At 34.9% G+C, this 17081-nt stretch overlaps 1 protein-coding gene across 1 annotated transcript in view; it reads right to left on the minus strand.

The window, feature by feature from the left end:
* The window catches only part of col6a1 (collagen, type VI, alpha 1), a 65728-nt gene that overhangs the window by 19357 nt on the left and 29290 nt on the right, over positions 1 to 17081 (minus strand). The window contains exons 17-25 of the mRNA XM_088607292.1: positions 15570 to 15623; positions 14937 to 14972; positions 14312 to 14374; positions 13437 to 13499; positions 10815 to 10877; positions 10152 to 10214; positions 7339 to 7389; positions 7060 to 7095; positions 2275 to 2337 (exon numbers count right to left, since the gene is read on the minus strand). Coding sequence (XP_088463418.1) covers positions 2275 to 2337; positions 7060 to 7095; positions 7339 to 7389; positions 10152 to 10214; positions 10815 to 10877; positions 13437 to 13499; positions 14312 to 14374; positions 14937 to 14972; positions 15570 to 15623 — 492 coding nt within the window. The remainder of the gene's footprint in view (positions 1 to 2274; positions 2338 to 7059; positions 7096 to 7338; positions 7390 to 10151; positions 10215 to 10814; positions 10878 to 13436; positions 13500 to 14311; positions 14375 to 14936; positions 14973 to 15569; positions 15624 to 17081) is intronic.

The raw sequence follows: 17081 nt of genomic DNA on the forward strand, positions 1-17081 counted from the left end.
TTAATCATCAGGCACATCAGTATTCAACTCGATTATGTCTGCACTGCTCAATTTCTAAACTTCACTAAAATCTTCACTGCCACTTCCTCTTCACTTCCACTCTTTATAAACAATCCATACATTTTCTAATTACATTTAGGTTGCTCTTTACTTTCTGTCTCATATCATACTCTGAGGGTGCTCATCTGTACACTGATGCTAGGCCACAGGGAATAAGTAGTTGATGCCATCTAGACCTCTCCTCAGCCAAGGCATTAAACTGAGGGGGAATCTAAATGAGAAAAAACATCATGTTGACAAAAGATTCTAATTTTGTATCCATCATTCCTTCAGTTTGAAAATGTAATATTAAAAATTACTTTTTTATTTAAACTACTTAATCAGACTAACAAAGAAAAAAATACAATTCTGATTTATAATGATGGTCTTGACTGTACCCATTTATTCATCAGGTTGTTTTACAGGAACATTTTGAGTGAAATCTTCCTCAAGATTACAATAGCAGTGCTCTACCCATGATTCAGGCCCATAAACTTACCAGCCACAAGCTCTAATCAGTAAACTCTTGGATAGCATTAATTATCAAAGGTTTTGGTGGTAAAAAAGGGATAAGTTGAACTTTCAAAATCTAAACCTACAATGTGATTGATTTGTTTATATTTACTAATATAGCTATATTACTATACACACCTCCTTCACTCACTAATAAATTTGTAATGCTTTCCAAAGCCATATGAGATATCAAGGCTGCAGGGAATGACATGGAATCGAATGAATAAGGCACAAATCGCAGTCTACTGCTTCACTGAAGATATTTTTAAATTGCCCTTGATTAGAATGTTGCATGCATCTTATTTTCATCTTGTGGCTGCTTATATTTAAGACTATGACTCCATATTGTGTGTTTCACTAACATGAATATAAAATAGGGAAAGACAGGAAAACTCTAAAAACAAATGTAAAACCTGGGATTTTCTTTCACATATGGTACTGTATTTGTTTCACAGAATATTCTTCATTTAAAACCCTGCAGCATTGTTTAAATCAGAAACTGATGGGTATTAAACGTATGGTAACAATTAAAGGCTTCAGGGCCTATTGGCGCAAAACAAGCCTTTTGGAATTATAAAAAAATAGCAAGAGTGAACTTTTCATCTGCCTGCTGAATGCATAATGCATTTCACAGAAAATCAACTGACTGAAATAAATTAAAATCTTGGTTTAAACATTATAAATTGAAAACTGAACGAGCTGAAGTAAAGCTGATCACACTTCAATGGAGTAAATCAATGTTTATTGAGAATAAGTTATAAGGTTTTAAATCCAGTACACAACCTATTTAAAAAGAATACCTCATGGTGCCCTAGTTTCAATTGCTTATATAAAGTTTCATTTTGCTGAAATTAGTTGTATGTACTGTAACATTATTCAGTAAAACTGTTTTAAAACAATACAATAAAGACAATGAGAGTGTCCTTGGCTAAAAACTACAATCATATGTGTAAAATAAACTTACATTTTCTATCATGAAATCAATCAAAAAAGTAGTTCACAACTTATATCTTCATTATACTAATAACTGTTAACTTGAACACAAAGCATTACGAACAGTAAATACTAAGCTGTGTTGCAATCCAAGTCTAGCATTAATTTTTAGTATTTAAAAAAAAATAAATTTCTGCCTTCTTTTTCAGATTCAGATCAAAGTGCCTCAGAAAAGCTTTTTCTTATTGAGGTCTTTTTTCTGTTTGTTTTTATAGTGTATAAGTCAATATTTTTAACTAAGGATAAAAAAAACCTCTTTCACCAGAAATGTTCAAGATCATTACTCTAAATTAAGATATTATTGCATAAGATATAGCACAAACAGTGACAAACAATATTAGCTGAAAATGGTAGCATAGAAAGATGTCTGAACTACCCTATCTAATCAAACTTTTGAGCAGGCTGTGTAAAAAGGAGGAAAAAGGACATTCTCAAAATTCCTTGTGTAAGAGAGAAGGCCCTCCTCTTCCTTTCAGTGATCCAGTTTCTCTTATTCCCATGGAAACACAACATACACAACTCCATGAGCTAAGAGTATTGCATTACTAATGGACACTTACCTTATACAGTGGATAAAACAGTGAATAAAAATAGATTTTGCTTACTTCTAATATTTAAACTTTGTGGGAAAATTTCATTTTATGAATAAGTGTATTTAGAACCCAACGATGAGTCATTTAAACTAAGTGAGTCAAAATAAACTAAAGAACAATTTAATTCATGACTCACATCTTCACCGGGGACTCCTGGCTCTCCTTCATCTCCTTTTGGTCCAGGGTAGCCCTTTGGACCCTGAGAAAAAATAAACAAATAACGATGTCTGATCTGATACTTCGAACTTTGTTGTGGTTTAACAATTTCCGGATGACCTACTGAGTTCTAGAAATAGCTGAACAATCCTCTTGGGTTTGGAACGCTTAAATATCCTCATAATAAACAGGCAATGAAGGTTTTATCAAGCAGTCTAACATGAATAATTGTTCATATACTAAAAACTGGAACTAGATGTACATGTAATTATATTTCTTTCAAACCACGAGAGTTTTAGAGAGGCACGCAGGTTGACTTATTCACGAATGGAATAGATCAGGTAAGATGGCTATCTTCTATTCAGCAAAATATTTTTTTAAACTTAAATTTGAGTAGAAAATGTAGTTGGCCTTCTTGGTGTAGTTTGGACTGCAGTACAAAATTCCTATCCAAGTTGTCTGTAGTGTCTGTAGTTGTATTTCTACCTAATCTCTCTAACAGTGTGCTTGGCTAAAAACAAGAAAAATAGGTGTGAAATAAACTTACATTTTCTATCTAATTGACTTAATTATTGGTTTAACTTTCAATGCACCACCTTTTCCTACTTATTTAGGTGTTGAAGCTATAAAAGACCTGCTGGACTATTGCCCCCAGGACTTGAGTTCTGCACATTTGGATAATGTCCCAGAAGTTTCCTGTGAAGCCTGGAGTTAATTCTGTAGTGAAGTCTGTAGTTTAAGAGGAGCAGTTTGAAAACCGAGAAGAAAAAGTAGCTCAAGATTCATACAAGATCTTTAATCTTTTCTCATATTTTTAATTCTGTTGTCCCTGGTCCCTACTTGTTTTTTCAAGTGAAAAAAAGTAGGTCAGATGGTAGTCTTGATCATGTTTGCCAGTTTGATTGCCTAAACTGTTTTACAATAGCAGTGGTTAGATTTTTAAAAATAGGTCAGTAGATTCTTCTGGTTTAAGGAAAAGTCTGATGATATCTGCGATGTGTAGATAAGACTGAAACTATTTTTCAAAACATTCAATCAAGAAATGGGTCAGGGATCCATCCTGATTAAAAGAGAAATGACATATCTTTAATTTTTAATGTAAGTGCCCAAGCGATGATTCCTAGCCACATCTGCAACTGACTTTTATCTCTCAGAGCTTGCCCCATTAATGAAACCTGTACAATTTGTAATTCCATCAAGTATTTCTAAATAAATACGTTGTGATTTTCTAAGAAAAAGTACTGTAATTCAGACAGCCATTTTGTTTTACTCTCTCAGGGAAGATGACTGCTAAGTTTGGAAAGGATTATCTTAACAAGTTTTCAACAAAAGCTGTTGGGGCACTTTTCTGCCTTCCTACCCAGTGGCTGATTTAATTGGATAAACAGTAACCTCTAGAGGATAGGTCTTCTCTCTACATTATTCTTTTTTCATATCTAAGGTCAGTACTCTCCCAGTCATGCTTAAATGAGAGTAAAAACGAAACAAAGTTAGACTGTAGTCTAGACTGATGTGTGGTCTGGGAAAATACAAAAATGGGTATAAAAGTATTACCCTTTATTTAGTTTTCCATTAAATATAATAAGAGGCTTTACTTTCACATTGCTGATTTTTTCCTTATAACAGTTCAGCAGATGAGCTAATTAGCTAATTCATTTTAAGTTTTCTACACAGAATGTATATAATGTCTCACTGATGGCTTTTGGAATAAAATAGCTCCTTTTCTTCTCTTTCCTACAGACAAACTGGAGGTAACAAAGAGGATATTGAGAAATAGATGACTTATTAATTAGGGGTGCTAGAGAGACAAAGAGATAGGTATACAGCAAGGGCCACATGGAAATGAATAAACAGGATAAAGATTTACATCATGGTGTTTATGTGTATATAATATGTATGTGGTTTCAGTGTGTATGCTTATGGTATGGAAGTCATTAGTTCACCAGCAGATTTAGAGAATCAAATTTTCCAGTTTGATTTTTATGTAGGGTGTGTTTCTTTCCATGCACATATATCACATACAGTATGTTCTATTAATATATTTAACCATTGGAAAATGGATAGTTGGTCTCTGTTTTTCCAGTACAGAAATATTGTTTTCTTAGCGACGATTAGGGCAGAGTTTAGGTGCAGCATTTTTGTCTGGGTAGTAGAATGCCGAAAGATCGCCCAGCAAAGATAGAGAAGGGAATAGAGGGATGCTTAATTCAAAAGATAACTGCTGAACTTCTGGGCAAAGCCAGATGGCATGGATGTAATAACATTACTCATAGTAATTACCGTACATTGTGTGTATCAGTATTGGTAATTATATTAAATGTATTTTTGCAGATTTATTGCAGAGAGGAATGTTTTCAAAAAGACAGTTGACTTAATGTTAGTTTAGAGTTTATACAGTTTAAATTCATTACAATTTTTTTCGATAAGTGGAGGAGATTGGAGTGTGTTGCTATCTATATCAATTTTTGCTTTGATCTTAATTTTAAGTTGAAAATATTATAGATATTGTTTTCCCTCAGTACCGTATCTCTGGACCAACTTTTGAAAAATAAAGAATGTGATTTTCTGAACAATGTTGCAAATGCATAATGCCCTTTTGTTTCAATGGACTGAAGACATATTGGTGAATTTTCATAAGGGGATATGATGAAATCTTTGATCTTTTTATATTAATTCTCTAGCTGGCTGTCAGTTGTACCAATTTTTAACAGTTGTGGTGGTTAACAATTTTTACTTAAAATGGTAAATCTCTGATAGATACTTCCCTGCATTCAGCTTGTCCATATTTTATTGTCCTGGTAGGAATTCAACCATTTGGTTGGATATGGGTTGACAGACAGCAATGAAGGCAATCAAGGGCCTTAAGGTGTCCATAAGCTTAGTTTGTGTGGGGTTGATAGCTTTTATTCTTTTCCAATAAAACTTTGTTATGATAGAGCTGAGTGTGTTAAACCAATTGGCTGTGAGTTGAATTGTAATCCTTATGAACAGGTAATTAATTTTGGGTAGTATTGCCATCCTGACTGTGGCAATAATTCCAGTGATTGAAAGAGGTAAATTCATCCAGCAGTTTAAATCATCCTTGATTGTTTTCAAGAGTGAGATGAAATTGAATTTAAACAATATAGCTAAGTTGGTGTAGATATTTTTGCCTAGTTATGTGATGTTGCTTTAATTGAAAGCATGGGATTTTGAGCTGTAGCATTTCAGTCATTCCCACACAGGAGTAACATTACACGTTTATTCCAATTGATAGAATAATTACATATACTTGAGTAACGACTGATAGGTTTAGTGATACCTGGCACTGCTTTAGTTGGGTTTTGAAAGTACAGTAATACATCATGTACATTAAGGCTGATTTTATGTTTTGTATCATTTATTTTAATACTGGTAATATTGTGCCAGCAGCAATTATATCTGCCAGCAACCATATCACCCTGCAACTAACTGGCAACCCACTGAAGCTAAGCAGGTGTGAGCCTGGTCAGTACCTGGATGGGAGACCTCCTGGTAAAAACTAAGGTTGCTGCTGGAAGAGGTGTTAAGGGTGCCAGTAGGGGGTGCTCCCCCTGCAGTCTGAGTGGGTCCTAATGCTCCAGTATAGTGACACAGGATACAGGAACACTACTGTAAAAAGGTGCCATCCTTTTGAATGAGGTGTAAAACTGAGGTCCTGACTCTCTGTGGTGCTACACATTGGTGGTGGTGGAGGGGAGTCCCCGTTACCTGTAGAGCGCTTTGAGTGGAGTGTCCAGAAAACCGCTGTATAAGTGTAAGCAATTATTATTTTCATTTTGGTTTATTGCAGTGGCCAAGGGTTCAATAAATAATGCAAATAATGATGGAGAAATTAGGGTTGTCTGATCTCTCTGTATAGTGTGAAGCTTTGTGATATTGTGCCATTGGTAGATATTGTAGCCTTAGGTAAACTGTATAATATTTTTATCCAATGTTATTGTTGATTTCCTCAAACCATTTTTTTCTATGTGTCAAATACGAATGTCCAATTTACTTTTTTAAATGCCTGATCTGCAATTAAAGATAAAACGACATAAAAAATTGTATTATGCTATCATAAGCCCCTTAAAATTTTAGTTTAGTTGAGGATATTTGTCAGGATCAAGGACAAGTCAAACTAAAAATGAAAAGGTTCACTTTGGAAGAATTAGACTGTATCTGTGAGTCTATGATTTCTTTATACTACTATTATATCTGAACATACAATGCTGTAACAGACTCTAAAACAATTTGCATTGTCAGCATTATACTGTATTGTAATACGCTACTTTTTATTTTCTCATTCTTTATGACGTTGTCTTCTATCCAACAATTGTATAAATCTCACTGCAAATGATAATTTTTTTCAAAGAAACAAAATTGTATAGCAATTTCTTCTGAAATTTTAATCAATTTAATTTAAGATAACAGTAAAATCTTGACTGATTGATTTGTAGAATGTGTTAAATGTGATGGAATAGCTCAAATAATGAAAGTTCATGTTATATTGGCTGTTCATGCACTGTTTACTTAGGATAGTTATGTTTCAGTTTAATTAAGGCTAATGGAGACATTTTAGTAAATTTCATATACTCCTTAAAAACAGAAGTGTTTCATGGCACAAAAGTAGCAAAGTAGCATTCTAACACCTAATAGTCAGAAGATGTCTAAGACTTTTGCACAGCATTGTAAATATGGATAGGGCTTTACAAATTAATTTTTCTACTAGAATCATGGTATTTGAAAAACATAATTGAAGACTTACTTCTAATCCTTGTTCTCCTCTACGTCCTGGATAACCCTGAGGAGAAAAAAATGCTCATTTAAATTATTATTCTCTAAGGATTTTTATAGGAAATACTCAGGCTTTCATAAAATTTCAAACTTGTCAAATGTTAAATCTAACACTCAGAGGTGAACATCATCTACTAAGATGATGCAAGAAGCTAGAAGACTCAAGCAAACAAGAATCTATCATCAAGCAACACGTTTAAAATTTGATATAAGGGCGCTGCAGTTTAACCCAAGGCAAACAAAATTTTACCTGGAAGCCAGGGAATCCTTCTGTCCCAGTGCCTGGGGAACCATCTTCTCCCTAACATTAATGAAAATGTATAAAGATTTTCAAGAATCAAGATAATGCTCACATATGCTTTACTCCCACAAGAGCTGTTATAGTCCAAATTCATTTTGCTAATACAGGTATCTAATGATCAAAATTGCAGTTGGACACATTTTTATGAACACAATTCCATAAAAAATAAACAAAAATAAATTAAAACCCAAGAGGCAGGATGAAGAACCACCCTAATATTCCACAGCTCTTGCCTCTTAAGATGAGAAAGCTCAGATACATTTAGTTTTATCTAAACTTATTTCAGTTAAGAAAGTATCATGTTTCTCTTCCCATTGAACTAAAAAATGAAATAATATTCACTAAGTGGACTACCCTGTCAAGATAAACCAGTGATAAGCAGTATTTGATTTCAGTCACATTCAAAAACAACTAGACTATTTTATTTCATAGAGCGTGTTAATTGTGTGAAAAAAATACTTCTAGAGTGAACGTTGTTGTTCATGAATGAAAAAAACATGTTTTCTCAATAGGGTGGCATGGTGGCAAAGTCGTTATGACTGCTGCTTTGCACCTCTAGGGCCCTGGGTTCAGTTTCGGACCTGTGTATGCCCTGCAATGGTCCAGTGTTCTGTCCAGAGTGGATCATGCCTTGTGGCTGTTGCCTAACTGGATAGGCTCCTGCCACCTTGAATTGGATGAAACGGTTAGAAAATGAGTGGATGGATGTTTTCTCAATAAACAACACAGAGTGCCTTGTATTCATAAAAAGTATTCAGACCCTTACATGGTTTTCACATCTTATTACTTTAGAACTCACAGTCATGACACTCCAGAAGTAGCTATTAATATTTGTTAAGGAACAAGCAAACGTTTATTCCATGCTGAAAAGAGGAGAAAAGAAACACAACGTTTTGGCTGTGGAACCTTCTTTACCTGAAAAAGGCTCCACAAGCCTTGAAATAAAATGGAATAAACCATCACTTTGCATCCTATACATGCTGACGCAGCAACCTACTTAATATTTGTTATATACAGTACCTACTTCACACATTCTAAGCAAAATAGAAAGATAAAATGCAAAAGTCATGCAAGGCTGTATAAGTATTAGAAATCTTTGCTGTGGAGATCCTAAATTAAACTATTTTAATGTATTTATTTAATTTATTTTAATAAAATTACCTTAACAAACCACACAATTACTGTAGTTAAGTGGCCTCTCTCTGTACCTCTCAGTAATAATGGTCACAGACCTGCCTTTGAATGACACCTCAATTGGGTAGAAAATATTAAGTAGAGATTTAATCATGAAAACCAAGGATCTTTCAAAAAAACATTCAGGATTGAAGCTGTAGAAAGGCACAGACTAAAAGAAGGGTATAAAAAATTCAAAGACTCTTTGTGTGGGTGATTTTGATCATTAAGAAGTGGAGAACACCTAGACTGCCTAGTGAGCAATCTAGGAGGAAACTGTTTATGGATGCCATGGTGAGGCCAAGGGTGAATTTGAAAAGGCTACAGAGTTCAGCAGCTGACATACAGTAGGAGAAAAAGTCAATGGGTGAACTCTATTACAGTCACTTCACAAAAGAGGTTTGTATGCAAAGCGTTGCATCTGAAGAAAAACCAGCATACTGTATCCTTCGGTCAACACCAGAACTACTGTCAAATATGGAGGCAGCAGCATTAAGTTATAGTTTTGCTTCTCATAACTGAGACTGTGGAAAGATTTGTGGAAAACCTTGAAACCTTTGTCCAAGCAACTTAAAAAAAACAGCCAAGAAGAATGGGCAAAAATGCAGTATACAAAGTTGGTATAGACTTACCCAAAAAGACTTGCTAAAGAGCATCTTCGAATATTGAATTACTGTAACTGGTCTGATTCACAACATTACAGATTTTTCTTTAATTTTGGCTGACATTTATTGTAACTTATCTTACCTTTGATTTATTTACTTTGCGCATTTATGTTTTGAATAAAAGGTTATATTTAAAAAGTGTACAGTATATGCACCGTTTTGTAATTTTGTAAACAGGATAAGATGGTTCAGAATACTTTGCAAGGCATAGCAGTTCATCAAATGTATCAACAATTAAAACTTCATTTTGCCTTTATCCATCCATTCATTTCCTAACTGCTTCATCCAATACAGCGTCGTGTGAAGCCACAGCCTATCCCAGCAAGCAACGGGCACAAGGCAGGGTACAGTCAGGACGGGACACTAGTCCATTGCAGGGTACACACAGACAAAGACACAAACACACACACAAACACCAGGGTCAATTTTCCCAGAAGCCCATTAACCTACCAGTATGTTTTTGGACTGTGAAAGGAAACTGGAGCACCCAGAGGAAAACATAGCAAACAAAGGAAGACCATACAAACTCCACGTGGATAGCACACTAGGTCTGGAACAAGGCAGCAGTGCTATCCACTACATCACCATACCGCACTATAGTGCCTTTAATTTTTCATTCAAACACACCTTTTCAAAAATGGACCTGTGTACTTCAAAGAGGTAAAACGTAGTTTCTGCAAACTACATTTTTGTCTGTGTTGGACTTATTCAACCTTATAATTTTGTAAATAATTACTAATCAAGTCTGTAAAACATGCAGACTAAATAATTTGCATGAGTGAATTTTTTAAGCTGTCATTCTTTTGATTTTTATTTTACAATTTTAAATTTAATTTTTAAATTTAAAATTCAGTTTTTGATTTTCTTTTTCTTTTCCGTTCATCGCTGGCAAGCTTTTGGTGTGAGGCCTATTCTGATACTTACTCTTTGTCCCATCAGTCCAGGATCTCCAGGGGTGCCTTTGGGTCCTCTTGTTCCTTTCAAGCCCTGAAATAAAAATGGTTAAGATACGTCTTAAGCTAAAAAAAAGTGATTTGGAAGTCTGTTTCACTTCTAGAAAAATCACAATTTGGAAAATCTTGGAACTGAAAAGCAAGACATTTTTTAGACACCTTTAACAAGTAGACTTAGCCCTGCTGTTATTGGAAATATCTTGACATCAGTATGAGAATTTGTATTATTTGAATGTGATTTGATTTATTTTTAAATATTAAATTTTAATATTAATTTTAAATATTCTAATATTTGGACAAATGCAGACAATATTTCTATTAATTATTATTATTAATAACAACAGTGTATTATAAATTCAAAATATGGAATGACATTATAATGGCAACATTTTCATCAAAGAAGTCAACCCAGTGGATAGGGCTGAATAAAATAAGGACTTATTTGTCCAAATTCAAGCAGAACAGTGGTGTGTGAAAGACACTCTAAGGCCTTGTTGTAGAAATGAAGGCCTTTGAAGAAAAGTATCTGGTTCCTGTTTCCATGACATACTGTATGATGTGTTTTCATTCCAATCAGTTCACACGATTTAAAGAGGATGTAGGAGGCTGTGTAATGTTTTTTTTAATAACTTACCTCAGGTCCTGCAGGTCCCTCATCTCCCTTGTACCCTTTTGGTCCTAGGCGACCAGGTTCACCCTATAGCAGAAAGGAAATATTCCTTTATAAAACAGGTATTTTACTAACAGTACTATGAGCACATTTATATCCTTTATTATCTGTTTGTTTTTAAATGCAAAACATTTATTTTGCCTCAGCTGCATAACATTAATTGTTGCTATGGATCCTAAGATGATAATGGAGCAGACAGTTGAAGCTGTTGGTTGAATGCTACTGTATACTGTATACAGTAGCTCACCTGAATTAATGATCTCTGAATGGTCAATTAATGCTTATAGTTGTCAAGGCCTACAGTCTCCAATAAAAAGTACCACAGAGACCCCACATGTATCTAAACTCCATGCATAACGAGCCCTGTGTGTAATTTTTAGCAGTTTTTATAATGCCAAACTTAATCAATAAAAACAAACTTTCTTTCAATCCATACTCAATTCAAACTGTTTTTCTAGTTTTCACTGTCGACCTTTGTCTGTTCCTTCTGTGGACTATTTAGCACTGGTTTATATTTTATATATCCAGTAGTAAAGGAGATTAATTAACATTTAAAACACACATCAGTGTCCTACATTGCACCGTCTGTTTTGGGGGTAGGTGACTGGTCTTACAGGAAATAATGGTGTTCTTACAATGTATGGATACATTATATACACACACTAGTGCTAAGATTATTTTTAAACTCACCTTGTCTAAATAAACAGCTAACTTAAGATGTTTACTTTAAGTAATGAATTTTATCACCTGTATAGGTCCACTGTTAATTTAATTAAAGTTAAAAAATGAGTTGTGTTTTTTAGAGGGAGTGTGCAAGAATGGAGTAATACAGTTCTCAACTTACATAGACAAAATAAACCCAGAAAATACCATAGTGGGAGAGCTGTATGTTTTTAAGAATAACACCTGATGATAAAATTCTGTTTAAAGGTCATAACGCTCGAGGGTTATCGCTATGGTTCCTTTCTCTCTTTTCTTCCTGTCCGGATATCAATGTTGAAATTTATACCTACAGTAAAAGCTTTACTAAACATTTGGTACTTTTGTATTGAGACTTTTGTATTAGTGTTTTCACATATAAAGTTGAACCTAGTTGTCTACTAGGCCAAGTGTACCCAATTACAGTGATTACTATTCCTTACAGACCTTACAACTTATTGTTTGAGAAACTGTTGTGATAATGTGAATTTTAATTAATGACTGTTAACATTTATTTAATCACACAATTGCTAGCAAAATTTAAATGCTATAGCACAAAGTCCCTATATCTCCTTATATCTCTATTTCACGGTTAACAGGAGAGTTTACAGAATCATATGAATAACAACCATATGTTGCTCTTACTCTTGTATCTGACACTATAGCTTTTGTCTAAATTTTAAAATTATCATAAAAGTTTTTTATCACATGATCTGTTTCCTGTTTTCCTGTTATTTTCCTCAGATGACAGAATATTATATTTCTCTCCATTGGTGTAGTGAAACATAATACATTTTCATTTCAAATTTATTTTCTTTTAAATAGCCTTTTTGCTCTATTGATAGCTTTCACTTCAGCTTTTGAATCATGTTAAACTATTTTATTAAAATGTATAAACTATCACACATACTGTACATAATAAATGAGACATCAGCTACAGTGTAATGCAAAAGAAAGAGTCAGCTATGATCAAAGTGATACACATTTCTCTGTAGTAAAAATACTATGATTGATATGATTTAGAAGTATTCTCCAGTTTAAGGGACTCTACCTATAATCAGTAACTTTCTAAAAAACACAAAACTAAAAACAGAGGTCTGTTATTGGCAAGCTAACGAACAGAAAATAGAGAGATCCAAAAGATCTATTTGTTTCCTATTAACATCATTTGTTTTATTTTTATAGTGATTTTTTAAAATGTATTTATATTTGTAACACAAATTATTCTCCATACCACAAGATAAATCTCACCTCCGCATTATATGCTGTTATTAACAGCCTGTGCCTTTAAAGCATTACATTTCCTCCAGTTTTATTATCTGATATGCTTGAATATCTTTCAGTAACCTCTCAGTGGTAACTAAAAGAGTGCCAAAAACTCTAAGCATAAACATCTGCAATGTGTGATAAAGTTGTGATGTTATGTTACAAACTAATACATCTGTAAATGACAGCAGCATTTTAACTGTTTTCAGTTGAACGCATGAAAGGGCATAAGTTTGAATGCAAACATATTTTATTCAAATCTACTTTGTTGGTAATTGCTCACTTCAAAATATAAATGATTACTCAAAACACATGCTGGTATTCCTGACAATTCTGGTAAAGTTAGTCATTTAAAAGCAATAAATGAAGCAAGTATTGTTAAATAAATCTCCCATTTCAAAAACCACCACACAACAAAATCCAACAGAATTAATTAATAATACCCTAGCTGTGAACTGTTGAACAGGTTTGGTAGAACTTCCTCACAGACACACAGAAGCCTGTTTCACTCACTTATTCAATGAATAATAGGACTATACTCTAACAGGCTAAAGCGCAGTGTTTAAAGAAGAAGGGCTGTACTTACAATAGTCAATTAGTTTTGTAATAGCAGTCTCTTACCGGGTCTCCATTTATTCCCACTGGTCCCTCACGCCCTGGTTCTCCTGGGTTTCCTTTGTCACCCTAGGTAATACAAGGAAGTAAAATACGTTCATTGTAGACATTTCAATGACTAGCATTTTGAAACAATAACCCTCTCCTAAAACATCTATTTCTTTGATTGCTCAAACACACTCACCTAATGCAAACAATATAGGTCTCCACCCAAAATATAATAATAGTTTTTCATTACTGATGGGCATGTATGACATATTATATATTGAATAAAATTGGAAATGTGGAGATTTGGGGAGTCTGGGCAGTGCTTTCCATTTTAAAGGTTGTTGCTCTATCTACATTATATACTGCACACTCACTTTCATAAAGACCAAATATTTTGGGGGGTGTTCTCAGATTGTATATGATGAAGGTGCCACCAACTTATAACAATATGGTAATTGTTAGGGTATCCCCCTCCAAAAAAGGTGGGCACTCATGAAATTAGACTGGTGGTCTACCCTAGGTTTGTGAGTGATGGCATTACACAAGCTTTCCACACAAGTGAAGTTCCTCTGGGGCCAGTATTTGTGAAAGAAGACAGGAAAAGATTGGCATTTTGTGCCTTTTCACATAAAATATGCACATACATTCATAGCGAATTATTCTATATATAAAAAAAACCTAAAAAATTTAAAAATCTAAGTAAGTGCAAAGTACTTAATCACACATTGCTAGTGCAGAAGACAACTGTGTTGCAGAGCTGAAATAGGGTAATGAGTTCAATTAGGCCATTTGCCATTTTCTGCAATAACATTATGAGAGCACAGTATAATTTCATTTTTGAGGAGGGTTTCATTTTTCCTTGAAATAATGGAAAAGGAAAAAGACAAACTCACAGGCTCTCCTCTGGGTCCCCTGACTCCTGGACGCCCCTGTGGTCCATTCTCCCCACGGCCACCCTGAGAATTAATCATGACTCAGATTACAAGACAAAAAAACAGCCTTATCTTTCCTATCAATCTTACTCCCTAGTAAGTTATTCATGTTATGACAGCTGATTTTTGGTATGTTGCCATTGTGTTGTTTCTCTCTCAGTAAAGCCAAATTTTAGCATACAACCCAAAAGCTGTGTGCTGACAAAATGAGATTTCACAATGAGTTTTAGTATCACACCATCACATTAATTAAATCCCTTTGAATATGGAAACAATGATTCTAGCAAGTGAGGTCTCTGCACATTTCACATGTAAGAGCATAAGGTTAAATTAGGGAAAATAACATCACTTACACTGAGAGGATCCATTCTGCTGTTTTTGGATTCACAGGAAAAGGCTGTTTTGTAGTTTTAAATATGCTTTGTAACTTTAAATATCTAAAACACTTCATTTGTTTCTCAAATGGTAATGAATTAATAATATACTTTTACATTCTGATAGGAAGAGAATGAACCAAATGTAGGAGAGACTTTACAGACTTAAGGAGGGATACTATTTACTATCTATTTTTTAAATTGAACTCTACCTTTTCTCCAACCTCTCCATCTGGACCAGGTTCACCCTAAATACATGAACAAACGTGTTAGATTAATTAGAACTCTTCAGATATGAGATAAGATGTATATGTTTTCATTATACATTTAATCTTTCTCTCTTTGTTAACATCTGGCTATCAGGGGACATATTACAAGTATTCAAAATCCTCAGATTTTATATCCAATGAGTTATGGGAATATGAAAGAAGCTACTCAGCCATGTTGTTGATGCTTATACCCTGGCTTATTTCAAAAAGCTACTTTTAACTACTAAAGTAAGTAACAAGTAACAAGATGAGACTGAATGACCTCTCTTTTGTATTTGTTTTTATGTTCTTATCAAATAATCTAAAAACATACAAAGCATATACACAAGCAGAGTTGCTCAGTTACAATGCAAAATATCATAATCTGACAACTCATTAAAAAATGCTATCATTCACAATAATTATGGTATGTAGTAGTTCAGGTAGGTAGCTGTGTCAGCATGTGTAGGCTGCAAGGGAACAAGTAATAGATTTCTCCATGCTGAAAAGAGAAGAAAGAAATGTTTCGGCCGTGGAGCCTTCTTCAGGTGTGAGCACCTAATTATGGTATGGATCACATCCACAAAGACCACTTACATCATCCCCTCTTTCTCCTTTCTCGCCATTACTTCCTTTTGGTCCTGGCAAACCCTAAATAAAACAAAATACCGGGGATCAGGTTTAAACAAGGAAGCAAGGATGGAAGAAATTTAATATATTAAGTGTGCTTTCTAAAGCATCCAAATTTAAACTTGACAATTCTCTTTCCAATATATGATAGAAACCAATAGGTGGTGTTCTAGGGGAGAAGCGGGGGGTGCTCCACCCCTTCCTCTATCATTCAATTATCTCTTTCCTATTTAAACTCTAACTCTGCTAACACACACATCTAGAGTTTAATTCAACTTACTTGAATTCGGAATGCTAGACCTATAATGGCTCGAAGGCCTAATTCTCCATTATCTCCAAACTGCCTTTCTGTTCTCCACCACCTTGAAGATTCTCCACACCGTTTGTTTTCCGCTGTTTCGCCATCTCGACCTTCTAATTTTCAACCCAATCCTCCTCTCCCCCGTCGCCGGTGCTTCTGCTTCTCCCATCCAGCCTCCCGCATTACGTAGTTCAAAACACCACCGCACCACCTCGGATATGCCAACGCGTCTCTTTTACAAGGACTGTTTTTTTCCAAGGTTCCTCAGATCACTGTTTGACGGATGTATTCCTATTCCTCCTCACTCGCACCGTTTAGCCCCTTTTTTTCTACTTTTATGCAATTTCTTTCCAGCTCACCCAGTCCTCCATCCTTCTCTTTCTACAGCAGTACCTGCAGCTCCACCTTCTCTCAACTCTCCAATTCCGCCTCCTCCTCCTCCACAGCTACCCAGCTCTTTCTCTTTTTCTGCAGATTCCCAGCAGCTTTCTCAAACTCTCAAACCACTTTCTCGCTCTGTAGCCAAAATTAACTCCCGTCTGTCCAGGCTTAAAAATTCCCTTCATTCAGCTCTGCCTCTTTCAGCACCACCCATCTCCAGTCTCTTTTTTTATCCCCCACCCTCAGTACAGACAAAGCCTCAGACTCTAAGCTGCTCTCAGGCCACCCTCATTTTTGCCGCCAAATCCTTGAAGGTGAAGATGTCAATTACGTTTCTCTCATCTCTGATCGCAATTACTTAGCAGTGGAATCTGGAGATCTCCAGTTGTTCTAAATCATGGAATCCACGTCTTCTTAAGTTTCACTCTTGGCAATTTAATTTTGAATTTCTCCAATTTTCAGGGATGCCATCTGTTCTTCCCACCCACTCTGGTGCCACTAGTGGACTTCTACTGCTTATCTTTGTCTGTTAAAGTGGCCCTTTATTTTGCCGAATTAAATTTTCAGTTTGAACCGATTTCAATCAATTTATTTTTTATATAGCACCTTTCACAACAAGGTTGCCCCCAAGGCGCTTAACAATGCAAGTAACCATACATTTTGTGAATACAGAACAGAAGACCAGAAGACAACAGAAGAGAAGAACCAAAAACTCCTTAGTAAGGAGAAAAATAACCTCTAGGAGTCCAACTGGCTACCCAACACCTTTGGGCATGCTACCAGTATATAATTTAAAA

Source organism: Lepisosteus platostomus, chromosome 14, assembly GCF_059453375.1.
Source record: "Lepisosteus platostomus isolate fLepPlt1 chromosome 14, fLepPlt1.hap1, whole genome shotgun sequence".
NCBI lineage: Eukaryota > Metazoa > Chordata > Actinopteri > Semionotiformes > Lepisosteidae > Lepisosteus > Lepisosteus platostomus.